Source organism: Juglans regia, chromosome 13 (assembly GCF_001411555.2).
Source record: "Juglans regia cultivar Chandler chromosome 13, Walnut 2.0, whole genome shotgun sequence".
Classification (NCBI taxonomy): domain Eukaryota; kingdom Viridiplantae; phylum Streptophyta; class Magnoliopsida; order Fagales; family Juglandaceae; genus Juglans; species Juglans regia.
Window position 1 is genome coordinate 34,825,316 of NC_049913.1, and position 27,229 is coordinate 34,852,544.

At 36.3% G+C, this 27,229-nt stretch overlaps 2 protein-coding genes across 2 annotated transcripts; both read right to left on the reverse strand.

Annotated features, from left to right (window-relative positions):
- Window positions 1-796: 796 nt before the first annotated feature.
- Window positions 797-14,479, reverse strand: LOC108988330. Its single transcript, XM_018961566.2, has 16 exons — window positions 14,066-14,479; window positions 13,810-13,929; window positions 13,250-13,417; window positions 12,906-13,133; window positions 12,658-12,752; window positions 11,306-11,390; window positions 10,705-10,917; window positions 8,643-8,702; window positions 6,334-6,413; window positions 4,989-5,314; window positions 4,799-4,890; window positions 4,583-4,712; window positions 2,714-3,888; window positions 2,312-2,622; window positions 1,909-2,076; window positions 797-1,600 (listed from the first exon to the last, which is right to left on the reverse strand). The coding sequence occupies exons 1-16, from the start codon at window positions 14,342-14,344 to the stop codon at window positions 1,474-1,476; spliced, it is 3,657 nt and encodes a 1,218-aa protein (XP_018817111.2). The 5' UTR covers window positions 14,345-14,479; the 3' UTR covers window positions 797-1,473.
- Window positions 14,480-17,731: 3,252 nt separating this feature from the next.
- Window positions 17,732-19,596, reverse strand: LOC108988331 (aspartic proteinase nepenthesin-1-like). The gene has a single exon (XM_018961567.2). It carries the CDS (start codon window positions 19,538-19,540, stop codon window positions 18,179-18,181), a length of 1,362 nt encoding a protein of 453 aa, XP_018817112.1. The 5' UTR covers window positions 19,541-19,596; the 3' UTR covers window positions 17,732-18,178.
- Window positions 19,597-27,229: the final 7,633 nt, after the last annotated feature.

A 27,229-nucleotide genomic window follows, 5' to 3' on the forward strand; every position in this document is an offset into this window, starting at 1 on the left:
TCAATAATTTCTTTTTTAATGTTTACTAAGGTAGAAGTTTTCTATATCAGTTGTATATTTAAATTTCAATAAATAAAATTACAATTATATTTTAAAAGAAAAAAATTGAAGCTTTTAGATTTCATGTTTGCCTTAGGTTTCTTAAGAGTAAGTTATTATGCCCAACATCCGGAAAAAGTTTTGAGAGTCTTGTGTTAGATAAGTATATTAGGCAATTAGGAAAGCATATAATCTCATGGCTAATGGATTGATTTCTCATTTAATGATACACCTGCTGATGTGAAAAGTAAATATACCTAATTTCATATCTCCATGGCAGAAAAAATATCAGTGTTTGATTTTTGTATAAGTGTTTCGAATATCACAATAAGCATATTAATAAACCAACTTATAAATAGTACAACTCATTTATATTTAGCCTATTTTTTTAAACGATTCAATGCATCCTTTGAGCTGGCCGTACATGGCGGTATTGCGTCCAAAAATCTTGAAACTAAAAGGGCAAAAAAGATTAGCTGGATGGGTCGACGTGGGTCTAAGTCCAAAGAGGCCTGAGCCCTAATTTGGTCGCCCCCAAACAATGGGCAGGCTTGTGCGTGTGCGTGTAGCCTGTAGATCATAGGAGTAGTTGTGGAGAAGTTCCTAACTTTTTTGTTCCTTGTCATATGGGGTCTAACCATTCTGATTTCTAAACATCAGGATCAAGACCTCATATCACTTACTCACTTACCTCAAAAGGAGATTGACTTGAAACCTCATGCATTCAAAAATCTGAAAACTTTTCAAGACCTTAAAGGAGATTAACTTGAGAAATAGTTATCATATATACAATCAAATCCAAATAATGATGTACATAAATGGTAAATCCTGCTGCCAACCTGTATCAAGCATTTCCAGTACCATTATTTTAGCCATGCTTTTGAATAAAAGCTATCCTAGGGAGCAGAGAAGAATAAGACAGCATGAACAATTTAGTATTATATCATGCTTGGGTTCTATTTGACAATTAATCCTAGGGAGCAGAGAAGAATAAGACAGCATGAACAATTTAGTATTATATCATGCTTGGGTTCTATTTGACAATTAAGTTGAGATCTTTCTCTCTTTTTTCAGATAGCCGGTTGAGAAAAATGAGTGTCGAATACTTGCATAATTTTATAAGATAATACAATTGTCATAATATGACTCTATAGGCTTCACAATGAGGGAAATGGAATGAATAAAATCATATCCCAGGTTGGCTCAAGTTAGCTACACCGGGAAACCCCTTTCATCGGGCAATGTGCTATCCTCCCCCGTGGCTGTTGGGCTGTGGTATAAGGCTGGTCACTCTGAATATTTCACTCTAAAGTAAAGGGAATCATATGGTGCTAATCCATATAATTATGCCAAATTTTTCCGCTAATGACCATATTATATTATCAACGAGGAGGTTATTAACTCAGTTAGATTTCCTAGTTGTGAAGTTCTATCTCAATTACCATCGACTCTTTGGGTTGAAATCTTCCCAAGAAAGTCATCATATTGACCCAGCAACAGTATGTCTTCACGAGACAAAGCCATTGAACCAGTGCTCAAGTAGTGTCGAGCAACCCGTCCCCTGCATTGAAACATCATGCAACTAATTGAGCAGCCATTGCAACAGATGCACCAACAGTTATAATAAAAGCTAGGTTAACATTACAGTCATATTAGGCTTGGGGGTACACTCTCCTTAGGTCTAAGGTTCAAATCCCCTTGAATGCAAACAATCTCTAGGGACTATCAGACTGGGGGATTTTCCCCTTGAATTACCCAATATGCACTTGCGGGGACCTCCTTGCCGAGGGCCTGTGCACCCCCGAGATTAGTTGGGACACTGTTCCCAAACACCCGGTGCCAATTAAACAAAACATTACAAGCACATACCTCCGTCTTCTGGTCTTCTCAGTGCCTTCAGATAAACGGGAAGCTTCTGATCTTGAAATGAGACGCAATGAAGAAAGATACTCATAGAATCCGACATCTCTCACTGTCAAGTATGATCTTGCAGGAATTATGGACTGGATTATATCAAAAAGACTCGAATTGATTTCACTGCATTTCAGACATCAAAGCAAACGTTTATATCAACAAAAACACATGATACCAAAACCTGCTTGACTGAGTTAAAAGGCAAATTTCTAAAAGCTCCACTTTTAGGACAACTTTTAATTTGAACGAGTCAAATAACTGACAAGCTTGTAAAAATTCCAGGAAACATTAACATGAATACATGTACTTTGGAGGATGTATATGAAACAGGACTATACCAATGGAGCTGAGTTAATACCTATTTGAAAAGTCACTTTTAGGTGGACCCGGAATCATCTTTAAATCCCTTGCAACATACAATGTTCTACTTGTTCTCATATCCCGTCCAATTAATTTACCCAATGTCATCATATCAGTTGTGGAAGCCAACATCTCTGAGGGCAAATTGACACTGCTCTCAGAAACCATCTTTGATCCTACAGCAGCTATGTCTTTTGCATAAAAACAAAAACCATGCTGTGCAATTGATGATGTCATCTGTATTTGCTCATCACACCAATTGAATGCATCTGATCCCTCAGAAGGGACTGTAGATGGTTCCAAAGAATCCTGCAAAAACACCCAATCACTGTAATGATCTACACATGCATAACCGAAGAAGGGTTTATATTTTCAATATATAGAGTAATAAAACACTTACCAACAATTGACAGTCAGAAAGCAAGAGGTCAACTTCTGATATCAGATTGCTCATAGCATAAGCAAGTTTGATACTTTCAATTGCATCTTCTTTTTCTAAGGCAACGTACTGCCTTAGATCTGTGCGGGAGCTACGGAGTTCTATCCATGATTCCTTTACTAAATCAGTCAGCATGAACAACCTGGGCTTCTCTACAAACTTGGAGCCCCTATAGAAATCCATGCGACTGCATTCATCCATCACTTGATGACCTGTCGCCTCCACATTTTCATCCTGATAATCTTCCAGCTCCACTTCATGAGAAAATTCTGGATTTGCATCACAAGTATTTCCCTGCATCTCCGATCTTTTCCGTAATCTGCGCATAGGTTTATCAAGATTGTGTGCTTCAACTGGTAACAGGGTCTGGATTGACTCACTGCTCACAGAAAATTCTAAGGTATTAGCAACATGACCACAGGATACTGTTCTAGACAACAGCTCTGTCACATCACCTATCACACTTTCAGGAACATATGTTGACTCTGGCACACACGATACATCAAATGACTGGCATGTTTCATCATTTTGTATAGAATCCAGTCTTTCTGAGCGTTGATGACATGTTTCTTCCAAATATTTCACTCTAGAAAACAGCTTTTCAGTTAATGGACTTGAGCAGTTTTCAGTGAATGGATGATATGAGGGATAGCTGCTGTTGACTCCTTGGGATCCTTTATTGTTAGCATCTTTATCCAAAACTACAGGATTCCCATCACTTAAATATTCATCTTCAGAATCAGAAGACAGCACCACATTAAGTTTCCTTCGAAAATTTTGCCGAGATGAATTGACAGGGGTGCCTGAAGGGTTGGATAATCCACCAGATTGAGCTATGAATTCATTGCAATCTTGAACAGAGCCATTCCTGTCCAACATTTCTAACTTCCTGGTCTCTATACTGTGTGTTTCATTATCACATGCATCCAGATCTTCCTGCATTTCCTTTTTGTCTTCCTCAACTACTTCCATTAAACTAGGATTTTCTTCCATCATTGATAGTGACTTGGTGATCTCCTTATCAATTAGCTCAGATAACTGAGAAGGGAATTCCCAGGGGATAATCTTAGGTAGTATCTTGTGGCCAGCCTCAACATCAAATAGCAGTGAACCATATGTTCTCTGAACCTCCCTATCTGGAGAGTCAAAAGGATTATGTTAAAAGCTCTCGTAAGCTGGAACAATAGACAATTGATACAAGAAATATACTTCAAATAAAATTAATAGATTTTTTAAAAAGGCCCCACCCTCTCCCCAAAAACGAATGCACACAAACCCCCAAACCAACAGGAAAAAGAGACCAAGGCGAAGATGATAATTATGGAACATTAATATCAGTGTTCAGATTTTAATGCTTCCCCATACATACAAAAAATAGGCTTATTCTAATCAGACAATTTCAACTAGCTTTAGCTGTAAATGCATGTAAACCCACATGACCCTTCCTCGTACTTCATTGCACATTATGATAAATCGACCACATGTAAACCATGTGCAGTAGCCAAAAGTAGCATATATATATATGTGTGTGTGTGTGTCATTGAGGGCATGAAAACTTTCAAAATGCAGATGGTAGGCTATAGTTTCGCAGGCAGATTCACCGCATTCCAATTAATATTAGTTGCAAGGCTGCGTCATATTCCATGGGAATCTAACGAGTTCCAGATATGACAGAGAGGGAACCAAGATTATGTAGATTTCATAGTAAAAATGGGATATAATGACAGAAGTTGTAAGTAATAATAATGTAGTAGAAACTACAGTGACCGTATAAAAAACAATGGCATGTATACAAATGCCACACAAGCATACATGTGTTGTGCAACTGACCTTCTTTAAATGTTTTACCCTGGCACCAGAACTGAAGATGCATAATGATTTTCCTAATATCACCATGACAAGACCCAACTAACCGCTCTAGTAAATGAGGTTGGATGTTTGCTCCTTCAGTAGCACAAACCTGAAATGCAAAACCGAATGAACTCAAAAGGTACACAAATCCACAATGAGAAAGCTGAGTGGAAAAAAGGCCCTGCAAGTACATACCATATATACATGAGAAAGCACCTCTTTCGACGGTGGCAATGTGAAATACACTTGTAGCCTGTCTAAATTGTCTGGCAGCACAGGATTGTTACCTACAATTAACAGAATGAGCGTAAAGAAAATAAATCCAAAAGCATAAATATTTCAAAATGATGAGAAGACTATCTCAAGCAGTTAAGCTCCCTCTTACTATTGCTGGTCAATATCATGGGTCCCTTCGCCGTTTCGGCTATTTGTTGTATTGCAGCAATAAAACCGCGATCTTCAAGAAAAGCAATATCCACATCCTCAAATAGAATCAATGGCTTAACTTCAACTTGATCACAGGCAGTTCCATCCTCCTTGTACATGAAATTTCCTGAGGCTCCAATCTTGTCATGGGGAGCTTCCTCATCTGATAAGGGTATAACTTCAACAGCCTCAGTTTCAGAATCCTGTGATGCATTACCATTGGGTAGAGCCAGGGTAGATTTCACAATGGGTTTGTTCTGTGATTGCACAGGATGTCCCAGTGACCTAGGGAAAAAAATATACCATATAATACAGGTTAGATGATATATTTTCACGATGAACAATGTTTTATTTCTGTCCAATTTCTTATTATTGATAAATACAGGGGCCAAAGCTGTACCACGGGTAAGATTTTATAAAATTTCTACCAGTAGCAAAATATTACTTAAATCATGGTTTTTTTACAAGTGTTCATACGCTGTGATCTAACCTAGAATATACCAGAAGCAAACCCAGAAACCAGAAACTCGCATGGAGAGAAAAAAGCAGCAGTAAAATCTGAAATTTGAGATTTTGAGAATTTGATGGATACTGTTGTAGATAGCACCCAAAAAGACTAGTGTTAGTTTCTCAGTTCATCCAGTCAGGTGTTTTATGACAAGTTTTGTAAAAAGTTCCCCCTCTGCATTTCTGCTTGTGATGGAACACATCCCCATAACTAGTCATTTCAAGTGAAAGAGAAGATGATTTGGTCTTTAAAGGTAGATGAGAATTACGAAATTAGAGGAAAAAATGTTCAATAATCATTACTAATCCCAGAATGAATAATAAAATATCAAGAACCCCGACAAGTGCAAGTCCTAGTTCCTGACATGTAGCAGTTTTTGTATACTTACTGTGTACTTGGCTTTGTCTTGTTACTTGTCTCAATAAATTTTTTATTCATAATAATAATAAAAAAGAATAGCAAATGTTTGCCATTTTAAAGCTCATTTGGAAAGGGCTTGACAAAGCTTCAAAGTGCAAGTGCCGCTTTATCGCCATGTTTACAATTTAAGGAGATCCCATTTTATTTTTCTCCCACATTTTGTACCATCTATGTTCTCTTTCTTAACTAACAATTCACCTCTTTGTAAAATAGATGAACTTCTTTGAACACATGAAACAATAAAACTGTAGGATAATGTGTATACGAAATAGTAAGACATACGAACTTGGTAAGTAAACTCAGATACAATCATCCTGGCTCAATAAAGTTGGAAGATAAAAATGTAGACATTGCAGCTAAAGATAAATCAACAAACCTTTTGAGCCGATGGGATTCTAGTGCCTCCCCAAACCGCTGCTTCACAAGAGCCCCATTCCGACATTCTGACGCACTTAACTAGTGAAATGACAGATAGGACATATTCAACTTTCACTTTTTTTTATTAGTAAATAACAATTTTATTGAAATAGGGCATATTCAACTTTCACTTGAAAGGCTATTCTCATAATTTTCAAATATCAAAATCTGAAAGAAATAGCATTTGAATAGACTTTTGACAGTAAGTGAAAATGGTGAAGGAATCAGTTGTTGATAGCAATATGGGGATATACAACAGCAAATGAAGAAGACTCAGCTGCTTGCTGTTTGTCGCAGACTTGTTGAAGCTTAGGTTCTAAAACAACTAATAAAGTAAATCAGAGTTAAAAGCAAAGAGGCTACTTTTGCCATCCTTGAAACAGAAGTCAATGATTTATTGTAGCACTGCTGCATTGATAGTTCTAATGATAGGCAGAATAAGTCCCAATGACCTAAGTTAAGTCTTTTGTGGCTTGCTTTTCTTTATACATGTGAGGGAAGATAATTTCTTATATGGGGAAACTAGAGTTTAAATTTACCATAAATGGGCTCTAACGCAAGCATCGTTTCCTAAAACTCTGCCACATACCAACATCATGTTGATAGTTTCAAGTATTTAAAGATGTTAAACATTCCAAATCAGAAATGATTTCTTTAGGATTTGATCCAGCAGTAAAAAGCAGTTTCAAACTAGCCTATTATTAATTTATTCAGACAACAAGGCAGGCATGTGAATGGCCAAATTTTAGTTCTTGTACACCATAAATTAACATGCACATGTTTAGTACACTAGGGCTGTGCAACCCACCCAACCCTACCCATCCAAACCTACAAACCCAGCACAGACAGTACTGACCTGGTCACTTTTGCCAGAGTAGCATGTAAGATTGATTTAAAAAATTGCATATATTGCTGAAAATATCACAGTTACTTATAAAAAAAAAAAAAAAAATTGCATAACCCAATGGGTTGGTTCAGTCTTTGTGTTGGCCTATTTATAACCAATCAAAAGGCAGCCTGAACCAATAAAATATAATTCGGAAAATAACATTCATATTTAAATGACTGCTAGCAATATTGGGCACTCACATGAACTTGCACAAACCTGATACTCGCTAAAATAAATCAATCCCAAATTCCCAATTTCATAAATTCTCTTCTGTACACCCCTCTCCCCTCCCTCTTCCTTCCCACTCAAGCCACACCCATCCTCATAGTCTCTAACCCCCCCCCCCCCCCTTTTTTCTACCTATCAAGCCTCACCCCATCCATCACCACTACCATAATACCCAGTCACTCCCACTCTACTTCCCTGCCACAAATTCCCAATTTGATCTGTCCACTTTAACCTGAGAAAAAATGTAAACCAACCAACCCCCCGCCTGAGTGAGAAATTACCACTAGCCTTCTTCTCTTTCTCCTCCTTCATTCTGTAATGGTTGGGGAGGAGGGGGGGGGGCGCTAATGCTGCTGCAAGCATCACCATGGCCATGAATTTGTGGGGTATGGAGCTGTGGTTGGAGGGTTGGGGGTGTTTTGGATTGAGATTTCCAGATAAGTTACTCACAAGCCTCAAAGCTTGTCGTTGTTGTTCCTAAACAGCCCGTTGCCTAATTTTGCTTTAATTTGGCATCAATTAGGGATTTTTCAATCCAACAAAGTCAGGTTGGTATCAATTCTGACTGAAAGCCAACTGAACTGAATTGTGCACAATAGTAAGTATGGCACGGTCCACCAGAATACGCATACGATGAGGAAGATTGCAAGAACAGATATTGATGTAAGACCTTCCTTTTACGTAGTAAAATTTATTGAAAATACAGGAACTTGAGTACATGCAAGGGAAAAATAGTTTTCTTAAAAACAGTCAGAAACTACAACTTAACGTTTCACAAAATATTTTAGAAAATGGCAAACAAAGCAAAAATCCAGTGAAAGAGCATGCTTAAGTTTGTTCTAGGTAAACTGAACAACCTCCAAAATACTTCTGCACCTATCCAATCAAATAGACTACATCATGCAAAGTGCTAGAGCTTTCCAAATATGTATTTTGATTGGTCCCATTGGCATCCAAAAGAGTTTCCATCATGTATTGGTTCGAATGATGTGTGGTCTTATGCAGTATCAATGACACCCTTTATTTTTAACAATGCATCCCAGCATATTGTCCTTCGTATTTGCAAGTATACTACACATACTAGAACAGCTAAAATCAATCTTTGAACAGTTGAAATAGATTAACAACAAATCATACAATATCATTACTACCTCCAAGACCTCAAACCCTTGCTCTTGCGCACAAGCATAGATAGCTGCAGACTTCCCACTCTGCAACACATGAGACACAACTTTAACCACCCATATAAAACAAAGCGTTTGTGGAGAACTACTATGCAGTTTGACATGATTTATGTTATACTCTACCTGCAATAGCATATCCTTCTTAAACATTGCAAAAAAGAGGTCTATTTGTAAATTTTGCAAATTTGCAAACATTATAGAATAAGTCTCGAGTTTCATTGACAAATTTCATTGAAAAGCCACTAAAGAGTTAATTAACAGTAAAGCATATTGACACACGCATAAAATAAAACTTAATACGAGTCCAAAGGCAAGGTAGTGCAAACTAACTTTTTTTTTTAATCAGTAAACAAACTTTTATTGATCAAAAGAGTAGGCTAGAGCCCAAGTATACGGGACATATACAAGAGCAACACCTAAGCGTACTAGTTTAGTTATACAAGGAATATTGCAAACTAACTGAAAACACCACATCTGATTTTCTACTTAACTACTTGCAGATGCGAGGAAATTCAATACTAAATTCTAGAACAACTTCCTTCCGATGATTCCTAAAAGAAGAAAACAGTATGGCACGTACAGTGGCTTCCATCAAAGAGAATTCTCTAATCAGTGATATCCATATTATTAGCCATCACACCTAAAAAGGAGTCATTAAGGCCTGGTTTGGATGGCAAGACCCTCCCAACTCATCCCATCCCTTTTTCTCTCCTTTCCCAAAACCCCATAAAACATATTAACTCAAACCATTTCACTACTATTCACAAACCACTTTATTACTATTCACAGATCATCTCATCTCACTATCCAAATGAGGCCTAAATCCCCTAGATAAAGAAGATGCATGCCCAACAGATCATCACGTGTGTCAAGTTTACCAACTCAACAGAATCATACACATTCTCTCAACATTTTTATAATATTTTTCCCACATAGCTGCACTGGGTTCTACATTTATAGCATCTTGCTGACACCATTTAACAGTACTGAACACATACACAGACAAAAAGAAATGAGAAACTCACTACCCAAAAAATTTCTCGTCTGAAAATCATCTCACATGAGCATATTTTTTCCCAGAAAATTGGAATGAAAATTAATGTTTTATGAAAACTGAGTAATTACATTTTCTTTGATGGTGTGGAACCTCACCAAGGCAAGGCTCTTCAAACCCACCTCTGGGGAGTAAAACCCCAGATAACAACCTTTCCCACCAGAACCGTATATGAGGTAATCTAGGGAACCCAAGATGTCTAAGTTTACAGCTCATCCCATGTCCGCCCTTTGACCACTAGATTGCACATTGACAGGTTAACTTTAAAGAACTACACAGATGAGTCTTATCTCTTATCTACAAAGTTCCAAGACTAATCAAACTATTTGTGAGCATAACGGCATGAGATTGTCGGGTAGCCATTTTGTATATCAATAGGATCCTTTTTCTTAAAAGGTAACAACAATTTTAGGCTGGTTGTCAACCTACAGCAACGCTACACCTTTATCTAGGCTTCAAATAACCAACCCCTGGTCAAAATAAAGGCTTCGTTGATCTGAGTTGAGTTATTTCATCTTCATGACCTGGATAAAACTATCTTTCTAAAATTTCTTTGATAACAAGGACTCCTGAGACTATGCAAGCGCAGCATGTATTTAACCCAATTAAACTCCAGACCCTTGTAACGCGCCCCCGTCACACAGATTAGGTAAATTATTGGCTTTTCATCAATGGGACATGGGCGACTACTTTCTAGAATTGAAAATTAAGAAAATATGAGAATATCAAATGAACCACATACAAGGAAACGGTGTTACTAGCCTTCAAATCAATATTACCAAGAGAACCCGCCAACAGATAGCCAAAACCAAAACCAATTTGGATGCATCTTGAGATATGATAAAGGAAATAAAGTTCTAGATGAATGTGATTGTGATGGTTCTATATGCAACTTAAAATACATAAATCATAATAATTTACAATCTTTATGTAAATCAAACATTAGGTATGCTGAAAAGAAATATCTGTATATACCCCAACTGGTCCTGTAACTAAGAGAACATTCTTTAGAGTATCCTCTTCGTCTATGTCTTCTGAATCAGAGTCCTTGTAAGAACAGTAATAGTCATCATTTTCCATGCCACGTTGACCACTAACAGTCTCATCTTTGCTAGTGTGAGAGCCTTTTGCACGCCAAAGCTGTAGCCAATCACTCAAAAACCTCACAGCTTCATCATTACCACATACCTACCGGACAGCCAGGAAAACGTAATTGTTAGAAGTGAAAGTCCATCATCTCATAAAAAACAAGATAAAGAGAAAGATGCCAATCTACTTAGGATCATATTTTTATTATAAGTTAAAGATTCATTGATATGATACAAGGGTGAAAATTTCCTCGTCTACAGGAAATTATACAAGAGAAACACCTAGCCATTAAATGGAAAGATCCAAAAATTCTGGAACTAAAGCTAGAAAGACAACAATGTACAGCCATCCAGTGATACAAAGTTTGGAGGAAGAAAGTCCTAAGATCCACCACAGTTTTCTTACAATCTTTGAAGCAAAGGTCATTTCTCTCTCAAAATGATTCATAAATTCAATATGAAGAAGATACAGATTCAAGATAACTCACCTCCATGGCCTTCTTGGGCTTGTACTTAGATGTCCATAAACCATCCTCGAGCTGATTATCAGAACCAGCATAGTATGATATCATCCTGCAATTGCAGTGTAAATGAAATCAAATTTTTTTTTTTTTGGGGAGGGGGGGGGTATGAAATGGATATCAATATACAGCAATTCCATCTAAAAATTATGTACAAATGGTTAGAAAACTCTTATGCCCTAAGGGTTAATGAGTTGGTTAGAGAAATGCTAATGTCATTCATTTCCATTATTTTAAGTTGATCAAGCAAGTGAAATAGGGAAATAATTGGTAAAAAGGAGAAAAGTAATGATGAAACTGTTAAAGACCCAACCATTGATCCAAAAGCCCTAGGACTGTTGGATACTAATTTGGTTAAACCTTTAACCTTCAAGATCATAACATTCCACCACGCTTCCGAATCCGACATCCACAGCGGCCCACTCTATCGACGCTGACTCGGTGGTAGCCCTTTCCCTTTTGGCAGCTTCATTCATCTATCAGTATTCAATGACTTAACACTATGCTCATATATGGTACCAAGGCATTTTAATCCAACCTATAGGTCGCCCATTCCATGACTTGAACTCAACTTGTGACGTGGAACCTGTCTTTGATACCACTTGTTAAAAACTCAACCATTGATCCAAAAGTCTTAGAACAGTTGGATACTAATTTGGTTAAACCTTTAACCTTCGGGATCATAACAGGAACCTTCAAAGACAAGAACAAATGACAACACTTAATTCCCATGCCTCCTTGAAGCAGTAGAATAAACACTTGGAGTATACTTAATAATGAAATATCTTCATTACTATGGTAATAATGAAAAATCTGTGAAGACTACAGCAGCTTTACAAGCATGTTTTTTTTTAACAAGTAAGTGAGTAACAATACCGCTTTTATTGAAACGCACTTGGGGCTCAACCCAAGTTTAGCTGCATTTGCAATACACTTTAGCAGCATTTGCAACAATCAACGATTATAAAATTCAATAAATTTGAATGAACACAAAAAAAAAACATGGATTGCAAATTCCACGCATATATAAACTAGAGATTAAGCATATATGTGTATATATATTTTATATACATTTATGATAGGGAACCACCTCATGGCAGAGCCCTTAGGACTCATCCATGGAACCTAAACCCCGGGGAGACTAGCACAACAACTCACCGCCATGGCCTCCCACTTAAATCGTAGTTTGATCCCAAGGGGAATCGAACCTGTGACATGGGGCTCATGCACACAAGTTCGCCCTTACCACTTGGGCAACCCACGGGTGGGTGAGATTAAGCATATATAAAGTCCATGCAGAATTGGGTATAAATTTTTACCTCTCCTGAAGAAATCTACTTTGCTGCTCAGTATCTGATTTTCTTAGACAGCCCATATGCCTAAAAAATAAACCAACTTTATCCAACTCATGGTCCTGACAGTAATTCATACAGATGAAAAAAAAAATCACTACATAATATGTAGAGACTAGATAAACGATTCAGAAATGGTGACAACTAATTCTTTGGGGAAAAGAAGTGATTAAAAGAAAGAGCAGGTAGATAGAGATTAATGATGCACTGCATACCACTTCAGGTGAATGTTCTTGTTGACTAACAGGCTGATCAGAAGAAACTTCATTCTGTAAGGTTGATGCATTGCAGGGATGTATAAAGATGGGAAGCTTATCAATATGTAAGCACTCAACAGAGCCTTCATAAACTGACGAAGATTTGTTTTCTAGACCATGATTGGCATTACAAAAGGTGTCCTCGCAAAATGCCCAGTTTCTCCAGTCAATATATGTTGTATCTTCCTGCAAAGCAGAAATTTTAAGTTTCGCTTTAGGTGAGAGAAAAATTAGACATTATTATTTAGTAAGTGATGCAATTGTTCTATTTAGGTAAAATAATTAACTTGGAAGTCCCATACTTGAGTCGTTTCAAATATGTGAATTGGGCCACACGTAATTCCTTTATCCCTTCTCTCAAACAAGCAACAACTACCCTCCACCTCAGTCACCTCTTGATTACCCTTACCCGCTTTCCAAGATGAGAAAAAAGGATGCATTTGCTTCCCTGCAAACATCCGTGAATTTTCCTGATCAAACACAGAAGAAAGACACTTAGAGCTACACATTAAACATTATAGGTCACAGACATGAAGCAAAGCAATCCCAAGTGACAATGAATTAAAAGATTCAAGCCAAAATTTTTTGTGTAGCCAAAATTTCCAAGATCAACACAAATAAACAAAGAAGTGAAAATAACTCGACTGCTAAGCAGTTTATATTCTTTACATAGTATTTTATCTTCTGCTTTTGGATAACTAATTCATGATTGATTTATACCACGAGTAAAAAAAGCCACATGATGACAAAGAACATATCTAACGACCAAGATCCTAAAATATGAGCTGAATCGGCCTATCAAAGAAAAATTGGGAACAATATAAATATAAAACATGACATGACATGACGCAAGGTCACTGACCTTAGCTGACATCTTTGCCTCTAACCGCAGATCAGGCATTGGCGGCGATGCATCTTCACACTTTTTTAAATTAGTCAATGTTTTCTTGGGTGTAGTATTCACCGGTCGTTTCTCCTTCATCTGCGAACAAATATTTTCAGTAACCAGGCAGAGCATTAGACACAAAAAAAAAGCACTTTGCTAACATTTATCACACTTGATTTGCAATAATTAGTAGCAGCAGGACATTATGCATACAAATATCCACATAATTCACCTTCTTAGGAGCTATATGTTGAGGCATTGATTTCCCTTTAGGCTTCCTCTTCTTCTTGCTTTGACTCCCACAGAATTCCTCGTCCTCACCGTCCTCATCATCGCAACAACCCTTCTCACCCGTCTGATCGCCGTTCTCTTCGTGTTCTAGGGGTTTCTGCGGGAACAGCGTGGACTGAACCAACCTCCGGCGAACACAGCGCCGCACGGGTGAACGGGAATCGCCGGGGCTAAGCTCCATCGCAGCCACTGGCTCGTCTTTATCATCGGATTTGTCCATTAAAAATGCGGAGGATGGTTTTGTATGGCTGGTGAGCTAGGATTTGGGGAATTGAAAATTAGGGTTTTAGGGAAGGAATTGGGGATTTTGTAGAAGACTTTGTAACGGGACCTAATCTACAGCGTGGGAAACAGATTAGAAGCACGACAAAAAGAAGTAGTGAATGAATACGGAGGGAGTTGATGTTGTTCCCGCCTTTGGAAGTGTCTTTTCTTTTTCTTTTTTTATATTTTTTAATTATTTTGAAAGAGTCCAGTCTTTTTTACTTTTAACAGAAAATGCTTATAAATAAAAGAGAAATTATATTTACAATCGTGTAATGCATAAGTGTCACTTAATTCTTTTGAATAATATAAGTAAAGAAAAATGCTTAAGACAGTCGCCTGCCTCAAGCACTGTGTAAACGGCTTCTGAGTTGGCAAAAAAACAAAACACTGCATTTGCATTTTGTTTTTTGCCAATTTTTCGTTTGTCCCACTACAAGACCCCTCCCTCTCCTCCATCCCAAATCACGCTAAAAGACCTTCCCTCTCTCTCCTTAAACCCACGCTGCAAGATGGCAAGATCCTTCTTGTGGTGGGGGCAAGGCGCGACGGGGCTAGGCTGGATGAACCGTGGTGGTGTGGCTGAAGTTGGTTGAGAGCGTGCGACTGGACACTGGTTGAAAGAGAGAGAGAGGGTGATGAGCGAGAGAGTGAGCGAATAAAAGAAGTAAGCCAAGAGAGGGAGGGAGTAACCGTGAGAGAGACTCACCGAGAGGAGTAGTGACGGGCTGGGGTGGCTTGGGGTGTTTGGCGATGATCTCTGTGCAGGTGGTAGTACCGTGGAGGAGCTGGTTGTTTGCAGGGGAGTCGTGCTAAATGGAAGAGCTGGGCTCTACTTTCGGGGGTCAAAACAAAGATGTTTTGATGATGTTGTTTTTTGTGGGGTGGGTTGGAGGTGTAGTGGCGCGGGTCATGCATAATGGTGGTTGGCTACAGGTGCTATTGGGGTGGGGGTGGTTCACGGTTGGGCAACTTGCGCAAGGAAGAGCCGTGCTTTGTTTTGGGTGCAGGAAAACATAGTATTCCAAGGCGTTGGGGGATGAAGACGAGCCGAGGTGTGACGCCCCAATCGTAATCTCGCTCGTTATGTACAGTCGGATTCTTCAATGACTGCAGATCTAGAGAGGAACAAGGAACTAGGGGAATGCCAATGCGACAACAAAAGAAATCGAAAGGAAATAATCACATTAACAGCGCACTTAATTTGCTCCCATTCTCATTCCCAATTTCTGTTTTTGGAACATCTTCCAAGAGTTTTGAACAAGTAAATTTGATGGAAGATTTTAAATTATATTTCTTAAAGATAGATTCAAGGACTTAAGAAGGTAGAGAAAATATTGATGGTAAAAATGGAGCCAGAGAATAGAAACAGAAGCAGTAATGATTCAAAGAAGAAAATTACAATATATTGAGTATTACTAAAATAAAAACACTAAGTTTTTCTACTCCCACCCAGAACTCAAAATATTTCAAAAGAAAAAAGAAAGTTGAAGAAAAAGTCAACAGTAGCATCTTTCCCGTATTTTTTTTTAATAATATTAGCTGACATGGCATCATGTCACGTCAGTTGACTACACATCGTCTACATGAGACAATTGTGTATAGAAGAACTGATAGTAAATACGATATTCACATAATAATAAATTAAATTTTTAATAGTAGATTACACTCTTTTTCAAAATGATTGTGTGGCGTTTGCGCACTCCACGACTGTAATTTATTTAATGAAAAGTGTTTCAACGACGTAGAAATTTTATAAAAGTAAACTTATAAATTAACGTGACTTCACGTAATCGGTTATATTTATTCTACAATAAAAATAACTTTTTTATTTACTACACTATTAATGTCAGTTTATGAATCTATTTTTGTTAAATTCTTGTATGATTATTTCAAGTCTTCAAAGATAATACTGGTAATTTGACAATAATTGCAATAAATGAGGTAGTTTTGATGTATTTAACTGAACCATGCATGAAGATCTAAATCACCTCACAACAAATAATAAATGTACAAGAATCAATTTCAGGCAATTCGTCTTCAAGCTAAAGTTTGGGTAAATCTTCTAAAGCATTTAAAGTGATGGAAGCGCTCGTTGACGGCCAATAAAATCTTGGTCAGTTTAGGTTTCGTTTGGATATAGAAACGAGTTCATCTCATCTCATCTTATCATTATAAATTTTTTAAATTTTTACATAAAATATAATAATTAATTCAATTTTTTTTAAATCTCAAAACAATAATAAAATTAAAAAAATAATATTTTAATAATATTTTATTCAACTTATATTTAAGACAAATAAAGTAGATCTTATAATATTTATTATTATCTTTCTCGATCTTTAGATTGGCATTAAATGTTTTTTTTAAGATTAGCATTAAATGTTTAATGAATGTTATATAATTTGTTTCACATATCTATTTCTCCCCCACTTAAAATTCTCAAATTCAAAAATAAAAAAATCCTTTTAATTTTTTCTTGAGTAATACAATATATACTTACAGTCTTACTTACAAGATTAATTTTGTTAGTTTTTTTTTTAAAATTCAAAATTTGAAATTCAAAATTTATTATTTTCAACATATTAATAAAGTCTGACACGTGGAGAAGTAAGTTTTTTTATAAATTTTGTTAAGTACATTTAAAATTTTTTATTTTTGCTTAAGTTATCACCCTATTTGTGAAAAATTTATTAGGAAGACATGCTTAAAGTTGGTAATGATTTTTTCCCCTTCAATGGCATATCAAATCTATACTCCTATATATATGCTACTCATGATCATGTAGATGGGACTTTGAGTTTGATACAAGAGAAATTTTAGTTACAATCTTGAATGGGGGACTGCGTGTACAATCTCATTAATAAATAATAGTAAAAGAGGAAAAAACATCATTTTTAAAAAGATATTATTGTAATTAAAATTTTTTTTTAAACATAATTATATGAACTTGTATAAACAGTCTTCATTTAGAATAGGTTTGGAGGGTGAGATGAAAATTTTGTGTTTTGTTTTGAAGTTTAAAATATTATGTTTTAATATTATTATTATTTTGGGATTTGAAAAATGTGTATTGAGATTTGAAAAAATTGAATTGTTTATTATATTTTGTATGGAGATTTAAAAAATGTGTAATGATGAGATAAGATGAGATGAGAATTTTATGTTTTGTCTTATGCCCCAAACCTGCCCCTAGAGATTCTATGTAGACTTAAGGGGTGAGATGAGGATTTTTAATTTTAGATGAAAGTTTAAAATATTATTTTTTAATATTATTATTATTTTGAAATTTGAAAAAGTTGAATTAAAATTTAAAAAAATTAAATTATTTATTATATTTGTGTGAAAATTTAAAAAATATATAATAATAAAATGAAATGAGATAAAAATTTTATATTTTGTCTCACCTCTAAACCTCTCCCACAATGAGCCAAAACAGTTAGTTCAATCAATTGATAGTGGACCATAAAGCCAATAATGACTGGGACACTTTAACAGAGAGTACTATACATTGCTAGACTCATTAGACGTTCATGGCTCATCTTCATCGCATGAGCAGTATACCCTTGTAGTCTTATCATAGAGACAAAAACAAAAAGTTCCTTAGAACTAAGCGATTGATTTGGGTTTGGAGGAAAGAATATTTTTTATTTTTTGGCTTACCCAATCAACAACTTTTCTCTATGCACACAGGCAACTTATTTGAAAAAAACAAAACAAAACAAAACTTGTTGAAACCAGCAGCATGCAGAAATCGATCGACTGACTCGACACATGATGCGGGAACAACCTACAGTTTACCGCAATCAGTGGGAACAAATGACATGGTCTTCTGTTCGAGGTTATGGACAACCAACATATTCTGTTGTTGAATGTTCCCTAGGGTTGAAAAACCACCTGCCGGGGCCATAGCCAAGCATGCCAACCCCATCTTCTCGTCCACAATCATATAGTTCTCTGGGGGCAGGGCCAAATCTAGCCCCGTGAAATGAAATATCAGTTTAGGGACTGCAATCTGCTTAGCATATTTGCCATGTGGAAGGTCAAAGCAAAGATCCAATCCAGAATTGTCTGATGAGTCCGACAATTCAAGTTTCGTTTGTTCCAGAAACTCTCTCCTCAGCACATCGTAGGCATCTTCGGTTAAAAGAGTGATTGTGGTTCCGGAATCCACGATTAAGCCCCCAGTTCCATCTTTGGTTAACTGGAACCACGATTGCGGAATGGACAGGCGATTTCGGCCCACACTGATGCCTACAAGAGATATGTAGTAGAATGTCGGTAGAACTGGATTTTCAAGCAATGGGGTGGTACTAGCATTCGAGATATGCACGCTGGATGGTGCAGATCCGATAAAAAGACTGCTGCTGCCATTGGTGCCGCCGATCGACGTTAAGCAATAGGAGAATTGTCGTGTATGAAGTTGTGAAACCAGGGACAAAGGTCCACGACCGAGTCCCACTATACCAGCACCATGGTTCAACCCCGGGCCATCATTGTTCACCCCACACCCAAATCCTATATCTGGGACAGAAGATTCGTTGTCAGACCCTCCAAAGTTGAAAGTCTCCGTCGCTAGAAACCCTTCTGTCGACGTTCCGTCCCCGTAGGAATTGGAGTACTCACAGCTACTTCCACACTTTGAATCTTTCCATTTCTTGCACAATGGACTCGAGCAGCTGACTTTGGCAAAGGAAGACGATTCCGCAGGGTCAAAAATTGGGGTCGGTTGCTTGAAACAGGCCTTGCATGGCTTGCACTGTGTCCATATCAGGTCACTACCTGTGTCCATTATCGCAAGGAAAGGCACAGGCGGGGTCCCAATTGACAAGCTCATGCGAAACTCTCCGTCACCGCCCACAACCCGCGTTCGGACGTCACTGGAGCCTTGTGTGCTCACCATCAATCCGGCAAGAAATTCACCGTGTCGTTGTTTCCCACGTTGCATAGATCGTTTGATCATTTGCAGCGGGGAAAGATCTCGGTGGGCATCGACGTGTGTCAGGATGACGCGCAAGTTGGTAGAACTTCCTTGCGAGGAACATATGCATAGCAATGGTGAAACTAGTAATAATATTACAAGTAGCGAAGAGGTTGCGGAATCTGCCATTGATGTATATATTGCATGCACCTTCGGGAGGGGTAACGACATCGATGAATTGAAAGAGAGACTTTATAGTGGCGCAAAGGGAGGCATCGTCGCCATTATCGGGGATTTTAGCGGTTGGTTATGTTCAATGGAGAGGAGGATGACGCGGAGGACAACCTGCGGATTTTCCAATCAAACTTTTACCAGAACTAATTTTGTAAAACTTCCATTATCTTGATCTAAATACTTCAATACTAAAATTATTTCAAAATATTTATAAAAAAAAAATGAATTAAAATAAACTTTTAAAAAAATTCATTAAAAATTTAATTCTCTAATATTGATTACCACACTTTTTTAAATTCTAATAAAATTTACTTTTTAAAAAAGAATCTCTCAATTCAAATATTTTTAATAGACCCCCCATAACGTCTATAGAAGTTCAAATCTCAAAAATCTCAAAGACTCGTTTTGATGCAGAAATTATATCATTTTATTTAATTTTATCATTTTAATTTTATTAAATTTATATATAAAATATAATAAATAATTTAAAATTTTAAAATAATAATAATATTTTATTTAATTTATCTAAAATCATTTTATTTCAACTCAACTCATCAAATATACAAAGAGGACCTATGGCTTACATACTGGCCGGCAAGTCTCAAAATCTAGAATTTGATTTTTTCCAAAAAGAAATGAATTAAATGATTCCTATATTTAGGAATAATATATTATTTTGTTGCTTGAACTAAAGGGAAAGCCTAATATTCTCTATAATTATTTAATATAAATAATTTTTTTTCTCATTTATAAAAAAACTAGATTAAGATGTGGACCTCATAATATTTAATTATGTCTTATATATATATATATATATATATATATCTGAGCATTCGATATCGTAAAATCTAAATATAAAAGCAATATTAATGGTTGGCATTGATTGATAAACGCCTAGAATTAAGAGCATGAGTAGTGTAATGATTGGAGAGGAAAGAAATTGCTATTTGTAGTGAGCTGAACTGTTTTTAGATTTTATTACTAGATATTTTCTTTTGACGTCGATCATGACATCGTTTTTTAACTTGTAAAAGCCTAAAAAAGAGTCGGAGAAGAAAAAGGAGAATTTAATTTTAAGTGTAAAAATAGTACTTGTCTCAGATCCACTCCATTCTAACCCAACAATTGTTTCATGACGACATGCTAATTATAGCATGTTCTAGCTGAACAAAACGAGAGACATTTATGCCTAGCCTGGAGAATCAGTGTCACAAATAGAAAAAGAAATATCGAAGTGGCGACATCTGTGAGTTCTATATTTATTTATTTTGTTTAAAATAATTACACGTATTTTATACATTTACGATTATAAATATTATTTTTAATAAAAAAAATAGGATAATCTTGCATTACGGGATTAAGAGACTAAAATTTTTTAGCCTTGTCATGTTCTAAAATTCTAAAAAGTTATATTTTAAAAGATTGATTCAAAAACTTCGGCCATAGAACCCATTCTTCTTGTTGAGATTTTTTAAAATTCGTATTTATTGTATTCTCATATTCAATTTACAATATGAAGTATTAATGTTTTATTAATTTTTTTTATTCTTTTGTTGATACTGTAAAAATTGATCAACAGGTTAAAATAGGAGAAAAAGTCATTCACAGCCCATTGAGGAGGGCCTCATTCAGTGTTGTTTGAAGCCCTCAGTAGTATTCTTGTGTGGTTGTACAGTGGCGATGCATACGTCCATGACGGTAAATGGAAAATATAAATGCAGAGAAATAAAAGAAATGAACACATGGGTTTACTTGGTTTAACATAATGCCTACGTCTACGGGCGTTTGGGAAGAGAAATCTACTGTAATATTATTGTTTATAGTCTCTCATTTTTTATTGTACAATAGTGGCTTCAGATACATTTATTGAGGAAAAATCGATCGCTGGAGCTCCATGTTCTCAGACTAGAGGAGAGGTTGAAGAGCAAGAAGGAGAGTTGAAGAAGAAGAAGAAGAACCTCACTCGACAGTCATCCGGACCCTCCTATTTATTTGATTTTTCTCTCCCGCGTGCGCCCCTGCAGTGGTAAGGCCAAGCCTTTGCGTGTCTGACCCTCCCTGACAGCCCTATGTCCCTGACCCCCTGGCAGCCCACTACACTCTTTGACCCCATGGCCCCAACCTCCTGACACCATGGCCCTATGCCCCCCCCTCCCCGAGACCCTTCACTTGCTGCATGTCCCCCCTTGTCCCTCACTTATATCTTTTTGTCTCTTTTTCTAATGTGGCCTGGTGGCTGGGCTTTGTATTGGGTTTTATTGTTTTTACCCCCTTACAGCTTTCATATTGTCTTATTGGTTTTATGGGTCGGTTGTTTTCAGGTATTGCTTGGATTTGCTTGTTTCTCTTAGAGCATTGTCATCGGTCTAGCCAAAGTCATTTCCAAAATTCCGTTATAAAAGTACATATTTTGCATAAAATCAAAACTATTCAAGATATAATCTCACATTGGATTAGCCAAAATAATAATATAATATATTTTTTTAATTTTTTTTCATATTTTACAATTATACTAACCATATGTTAATTAATAATTTAACTTTTAATTAACTTATTGTTTTTCAACTATTTATTTTTTTCAACCTAATTATCCAATACAAACCACATCTACAATTCTTGTGAGGAATGTCCTTGTTTTCTAACAGCAATTCATACACATTCATCATGTCGAATAAAACTCAGTGCAAATATGAAAAATTTGTATTATAATAATCTGAAAAATCCTTTTTATTTTTCGATTTCCTCTTGTGGAAGAAATGCAAGCATAAAGCCTATAATACAGCAAAATTCAATAACATTTTCCGAAGTTTCTAGAGCCAAACCATCACAAATTAATCATAAATTAGTCAATATATATAAAATCAAATACGGGAGAGGGAGGGTGAAAGAGAGAGAGAGAGAGGGGAGAGGGTTAGAGCGGAAAAATTTTAGAATAAAAAATTCCTTTTGGCTATGAACAGTAAATCGTCAAATTCGAAGAAAAGTTTGGAGTTACTGTAGCACAAAAGTGGAGTTGAAGAGCTTTGACTACTCCAATATAGATCATTTCAGTCATAGTTATGCAAAATTTAGATATGCACTGGCATTGAGCTTGAGGGTATGCTCCCCTTAAGTCTAAGGTTCAAATCCCCTTGGGTACAAACAATCTCTAAGGACCATCGGACTGGGAGATTTTCCTATTGAATTATCCGAAATGCATTTGCAGAAAATTTATTGCCAAGGACGTGTGCACTCTCGAAATTAGTTGAGATGCTGTTTTCGAACACCCAGTGCCAATAAAATAGCAGTACTGCTATATACAGCCTACAGGTAGAAATAGGGCATGTAGGTGCACGCCATCTCTGATTATTATATTAAAATAAAAAACTGAAGAAGAGGACGGACGCCCGAAGAAGAAAGGAAAACACCCAGTGGCTTTGTTTCTTAGATCTCTCCTGCTTTTTCATCTCTCTCAGAGTGGTTTCGTTGGTTGGTCTTCTCTCTCGGTTACCTCTATCTCTCTGTCGCCATTGAAGTTGCAGCAACCCACGCCATCTCTCTCACATTTCGGTGTCGAACCAAATAAGACTAGTTCTTTTTTCTAACTTTGGGAGTGTGTGAGTCGTGAAATTCGTCAAATGAAGGGGTGGGGAAGCGTGGGGCAAAGGTGTAAGACTCATCCTGTACCTTTTGTGATTTTTGATATTTTTGTTCTTTTGCAAATGATTACAACCCATCTTTAGACATTTGTTCGATTTCTAGTTCATTTCTAATTTGAACTTCTTCCTTAATTATGCACTTCTTCCTTCTCACGTTTGCATTGCTTTATCTGTTAAGGGTGCTACCCGCCCCATACGAGGCAGGGCCACCCCTTCTCTGCATGGGCGGGGGTGGAAAATTTGTTCCCATACCCCGACCCTGTCCATGGGGGGCGGGGTACCCCATCTGCTGCCCGGGGTGGACCTCCATCCGTCCACCCCTATTGGGCCTTCGGCCCAATTCAATTATCTGGACCCAAAATGGCCCAAAATCTTTTTTTGGGCCATATTGGGCCCATAATTTAACAAAAAAACTAAATATATTTAAAAAATTAGAACAAAAAATAAATTATATAGATAAAACTATTAACCATATACTAGGTTTCAACTAGTACTATTAAGTATTAACTAATAATTATCACTAAAACACTAAGTTATTACAATTATACAAATTAAGAGAATTAATAAATTATTATAATATTACAAACTCGTATAAAAGTAGTAAATATTAGAAATTGTACTATTAAATATTGTAGCAACATTATAATTAATTGTAAATTAACAAAATCATAACATTTCAAATTTGATTAATTTGGGATGGCGGTGAGTTCACTGAGACTGAGTTGTGTTGACTGCTATGAGACTGAGAATCGAGGTCATAAAAATTATAAAACCTAAAATATTAATAAGTTAAAAATAAAACAAATTAGAATTATAAATTTATAAATATGAAACAAAAATTTAAAATACAAAATATTAAAAGTACTAACCAAGATGAGATTGAGTCATTGGGATGAAGATGAACATAAATAATTGGGTTATTAGGATTAGGATTCGGCATATGTATATTGAGAATATAAAATCTAAAAAACATACAAGTAAAATAATTAGATACTAAAATATTATATAAAATTATAAATGCAAAAAATAATTAAAAGACAAATTGTGCAAACCATAACAATAGTGGGTCCAATACACACAAAGTCAGACTGCATCGGAGGTAGCCGTAGACGCCGTCTCATATATCACTGTAACAATTAAATTTGAAATTAACACCAATTAAATGAAAATAAATAAATAAAAAAAATGAAATTCAAGTCTCACGATTACCAGATCCAGACTGATCACTACCATATTTCTCTACGTCGGCCTCCACATAGTCAAGAACATTTGGAATACGAATTGGAGTCTCCGTGATCCAATTCTGCGTGCAAATCAAAGTCTCCACAATGATAGGAGCTAATGAACTCCAGAATGAATCCAATACGTGCCCTCCGGTGCTAAAGGCCGACTTTGAGACTGCGGTGCTAATAGGGATGGCCAAAAAATTACAGGCTATCTCTTCAAAGATGAGATACTTCACGACATTCACCTTTCACCAACTTAATATACCAAACTTTTGTGAAAATGGTTGAAACTTCGCTACCAAGTATCTGTCCATCTCTGATTGAGCCTCTGTAGAACTCCGGACGAAGGGAGTCTGCTCCAACCTCTCACCCTAGTCCAATTTACGTCTTTTCCCAACTTCGACTTCTGGAACTTGGGGGGTAGGTTTAGGTGCCGCAATATTAACATCCCGCAAGACGGTAAACTCATCCAATAATATACCAAGAGTTTCTCTAACCCTTGCTACAATATGCTCTGCCCATGCTTGCCTGTATGTAATTCTCAATCTAAATACCATGTCTTCCACCTTAAAACGAGGATCAAAGACAACAGTTTACATGTAACAAAATATTTGCCCTAGTGAAATCTCCCTAATACTTGTTGTACTTCGTCCCCATAATCAATGTCATCTCCAGCAGCCTAATGTGACCATCCGTGACCATGTCATCTAATTCTTCTTTTACCCTACATATTTGCTAACAGAACTGATGGGATGTAGGGTACAAAGTGCCATATAGCTTTATGGTGACCTCATAGAAAAGCCTAAAAAAAAATCTACGAAAATAGATATAACTTCCCAATCATCATCCATGGGTTTCCTCAATCTCCCATGATCATAAAAATATTTTACATATTGGATGTCTTCATCATCCAATAATGCAAATGCCAACTTATATTTTTGAACTGCTTCCAACATAAAAAAATATTGAGTTCTAGCGTGTATACAAATGCCCTTTTTGGATGTTAGACCCGTAAACCTCGTATTAACCTTAAATTTCTCCAATCTCGAAGGAGAATCTCACACTCATCTCACAGCAGTCCTAACTTGAGCAATTGAGTCATGAAGATCTTTCAAACCATTAGTGATAATAAGATTCAAAATATGTGTCACACATCTCACATGCAGACACTCACCACCCATGATTGTCTTATTTGCCTCTCTAAGATAGGTCTTAAGATCTCCTAATGCGACATCGTTAGATGATGCATTATCAACTGTGACAATAACAACTCGTGTCAACCCCCACTCCTTTATTACAGCCTCCAAGATCCTCCCAATAATCACACCCTTATGATCGTTGATTTGACAAAATTTTATAATTTTCTTGTGCAATGTCTCATCACCATCAACAAAATGCACAGTTAAAGAAAAATAATTAAAATTTTGGATTGATGTCCAAGTATCAGTGGTGAGGCAAACAAATTGACACGCCAATAGACCCATCAACTTCTCTTTTTCAGAAAAATAATATTTTTTTACATCCTTATCCATCGTGTGGCGAGAATGAAGATTAAACTTTGGTTTCAAGTAGTGAGATTACGCTTGGAACCATTTCCCATTAACAACTTGAAAATGTAGCTCGTCCATGATGACCATATGAGCTAGGTGTCTCTTACACTCATCGAGATCATACTTAATATACCCCCTTAACGTTGCACTCTCATTACTCATATCTGCCATTTTTTAAGTCCAATTTCTAGCCTAGATTGGCTCTTATCTTGTAATGATCGTAATATTAGATTTTTTTTGCATTGCTCTTGTAAGTGCACATTTAATTGTTAAGTATAATATTTCCTATAGTGGCATCTATAAAATTTCCTATAGTGGTTACACTTGGCTTGTGGATTATTAGAGTCACTACCTTCTAGTTTTGTGAAATGAGACTAAACTATGGAAGCAGGTTTCTTGCTGGGCTTGGGGGCGGGGCAAGGTTTCTTAAGGGTAGGTGTTAGGCCAGGAGTAGGAGTAGGAGCAGAAGTAGTGGTAGGGGTAGGGGTACCCTGAACCTGGAAATGGGAGCTCGCACTAGAATCTGCCGGAATATCCATGAACTCGAGCAAACAATAAATCTGAAATTATAGCAAACATAACAATATGTCAAACAATTAAAATCCAAGTATTAATATCCAAACATTAATTATGTTAATGAAAGTACTTCATCGTGCTCTTCGAATACAAATGATATAGTACTCAATTTTTATGCTACATGTAATGTAATTAAAATCTAGTAATACAAGAAATATAATTAAGTGCTCTATTATAGTTAATAGATTAATTAGAAATTAGATGGTACAAATTAGAAGAAATTGGTAGTTCTTTGGTTTTGATAATTTGGAGACTTGGAGTACTGTAATTTGATAAAAATGAAAAAGTGATAATTTTGAGTTGCAAAAGGAAATTAACCAAAAAGAAAAAAAAAACTATTATTCCAGTTGAAGTTGAACTCAAAAAAGAAAAAAAAAAGCAACATTTCAGAAAATACTATTGTTTTGGTTGAGGACTACACAATACAAACACTAGTTGTTCAGATAAGTCTTATAGCCAGTTTTATGAGGCTGTGAAGTTTGAAAACAAAATGCATCTAAAAAGTTGAGTGACATCAAATATTGAAAATATTGCCTAAACTGGACATGTTTATGGAAATCAAGTGTTACTTCTATTTGGAAGCCATAAGAACATCAACCTTATCTAAACAACCACTCAAAAAATCAAAACTCTATATTTCGTGTTTGCAGAAAAAAAAAATTAAGGCATTTTGAAATCATAAATTAATTTAGGGGT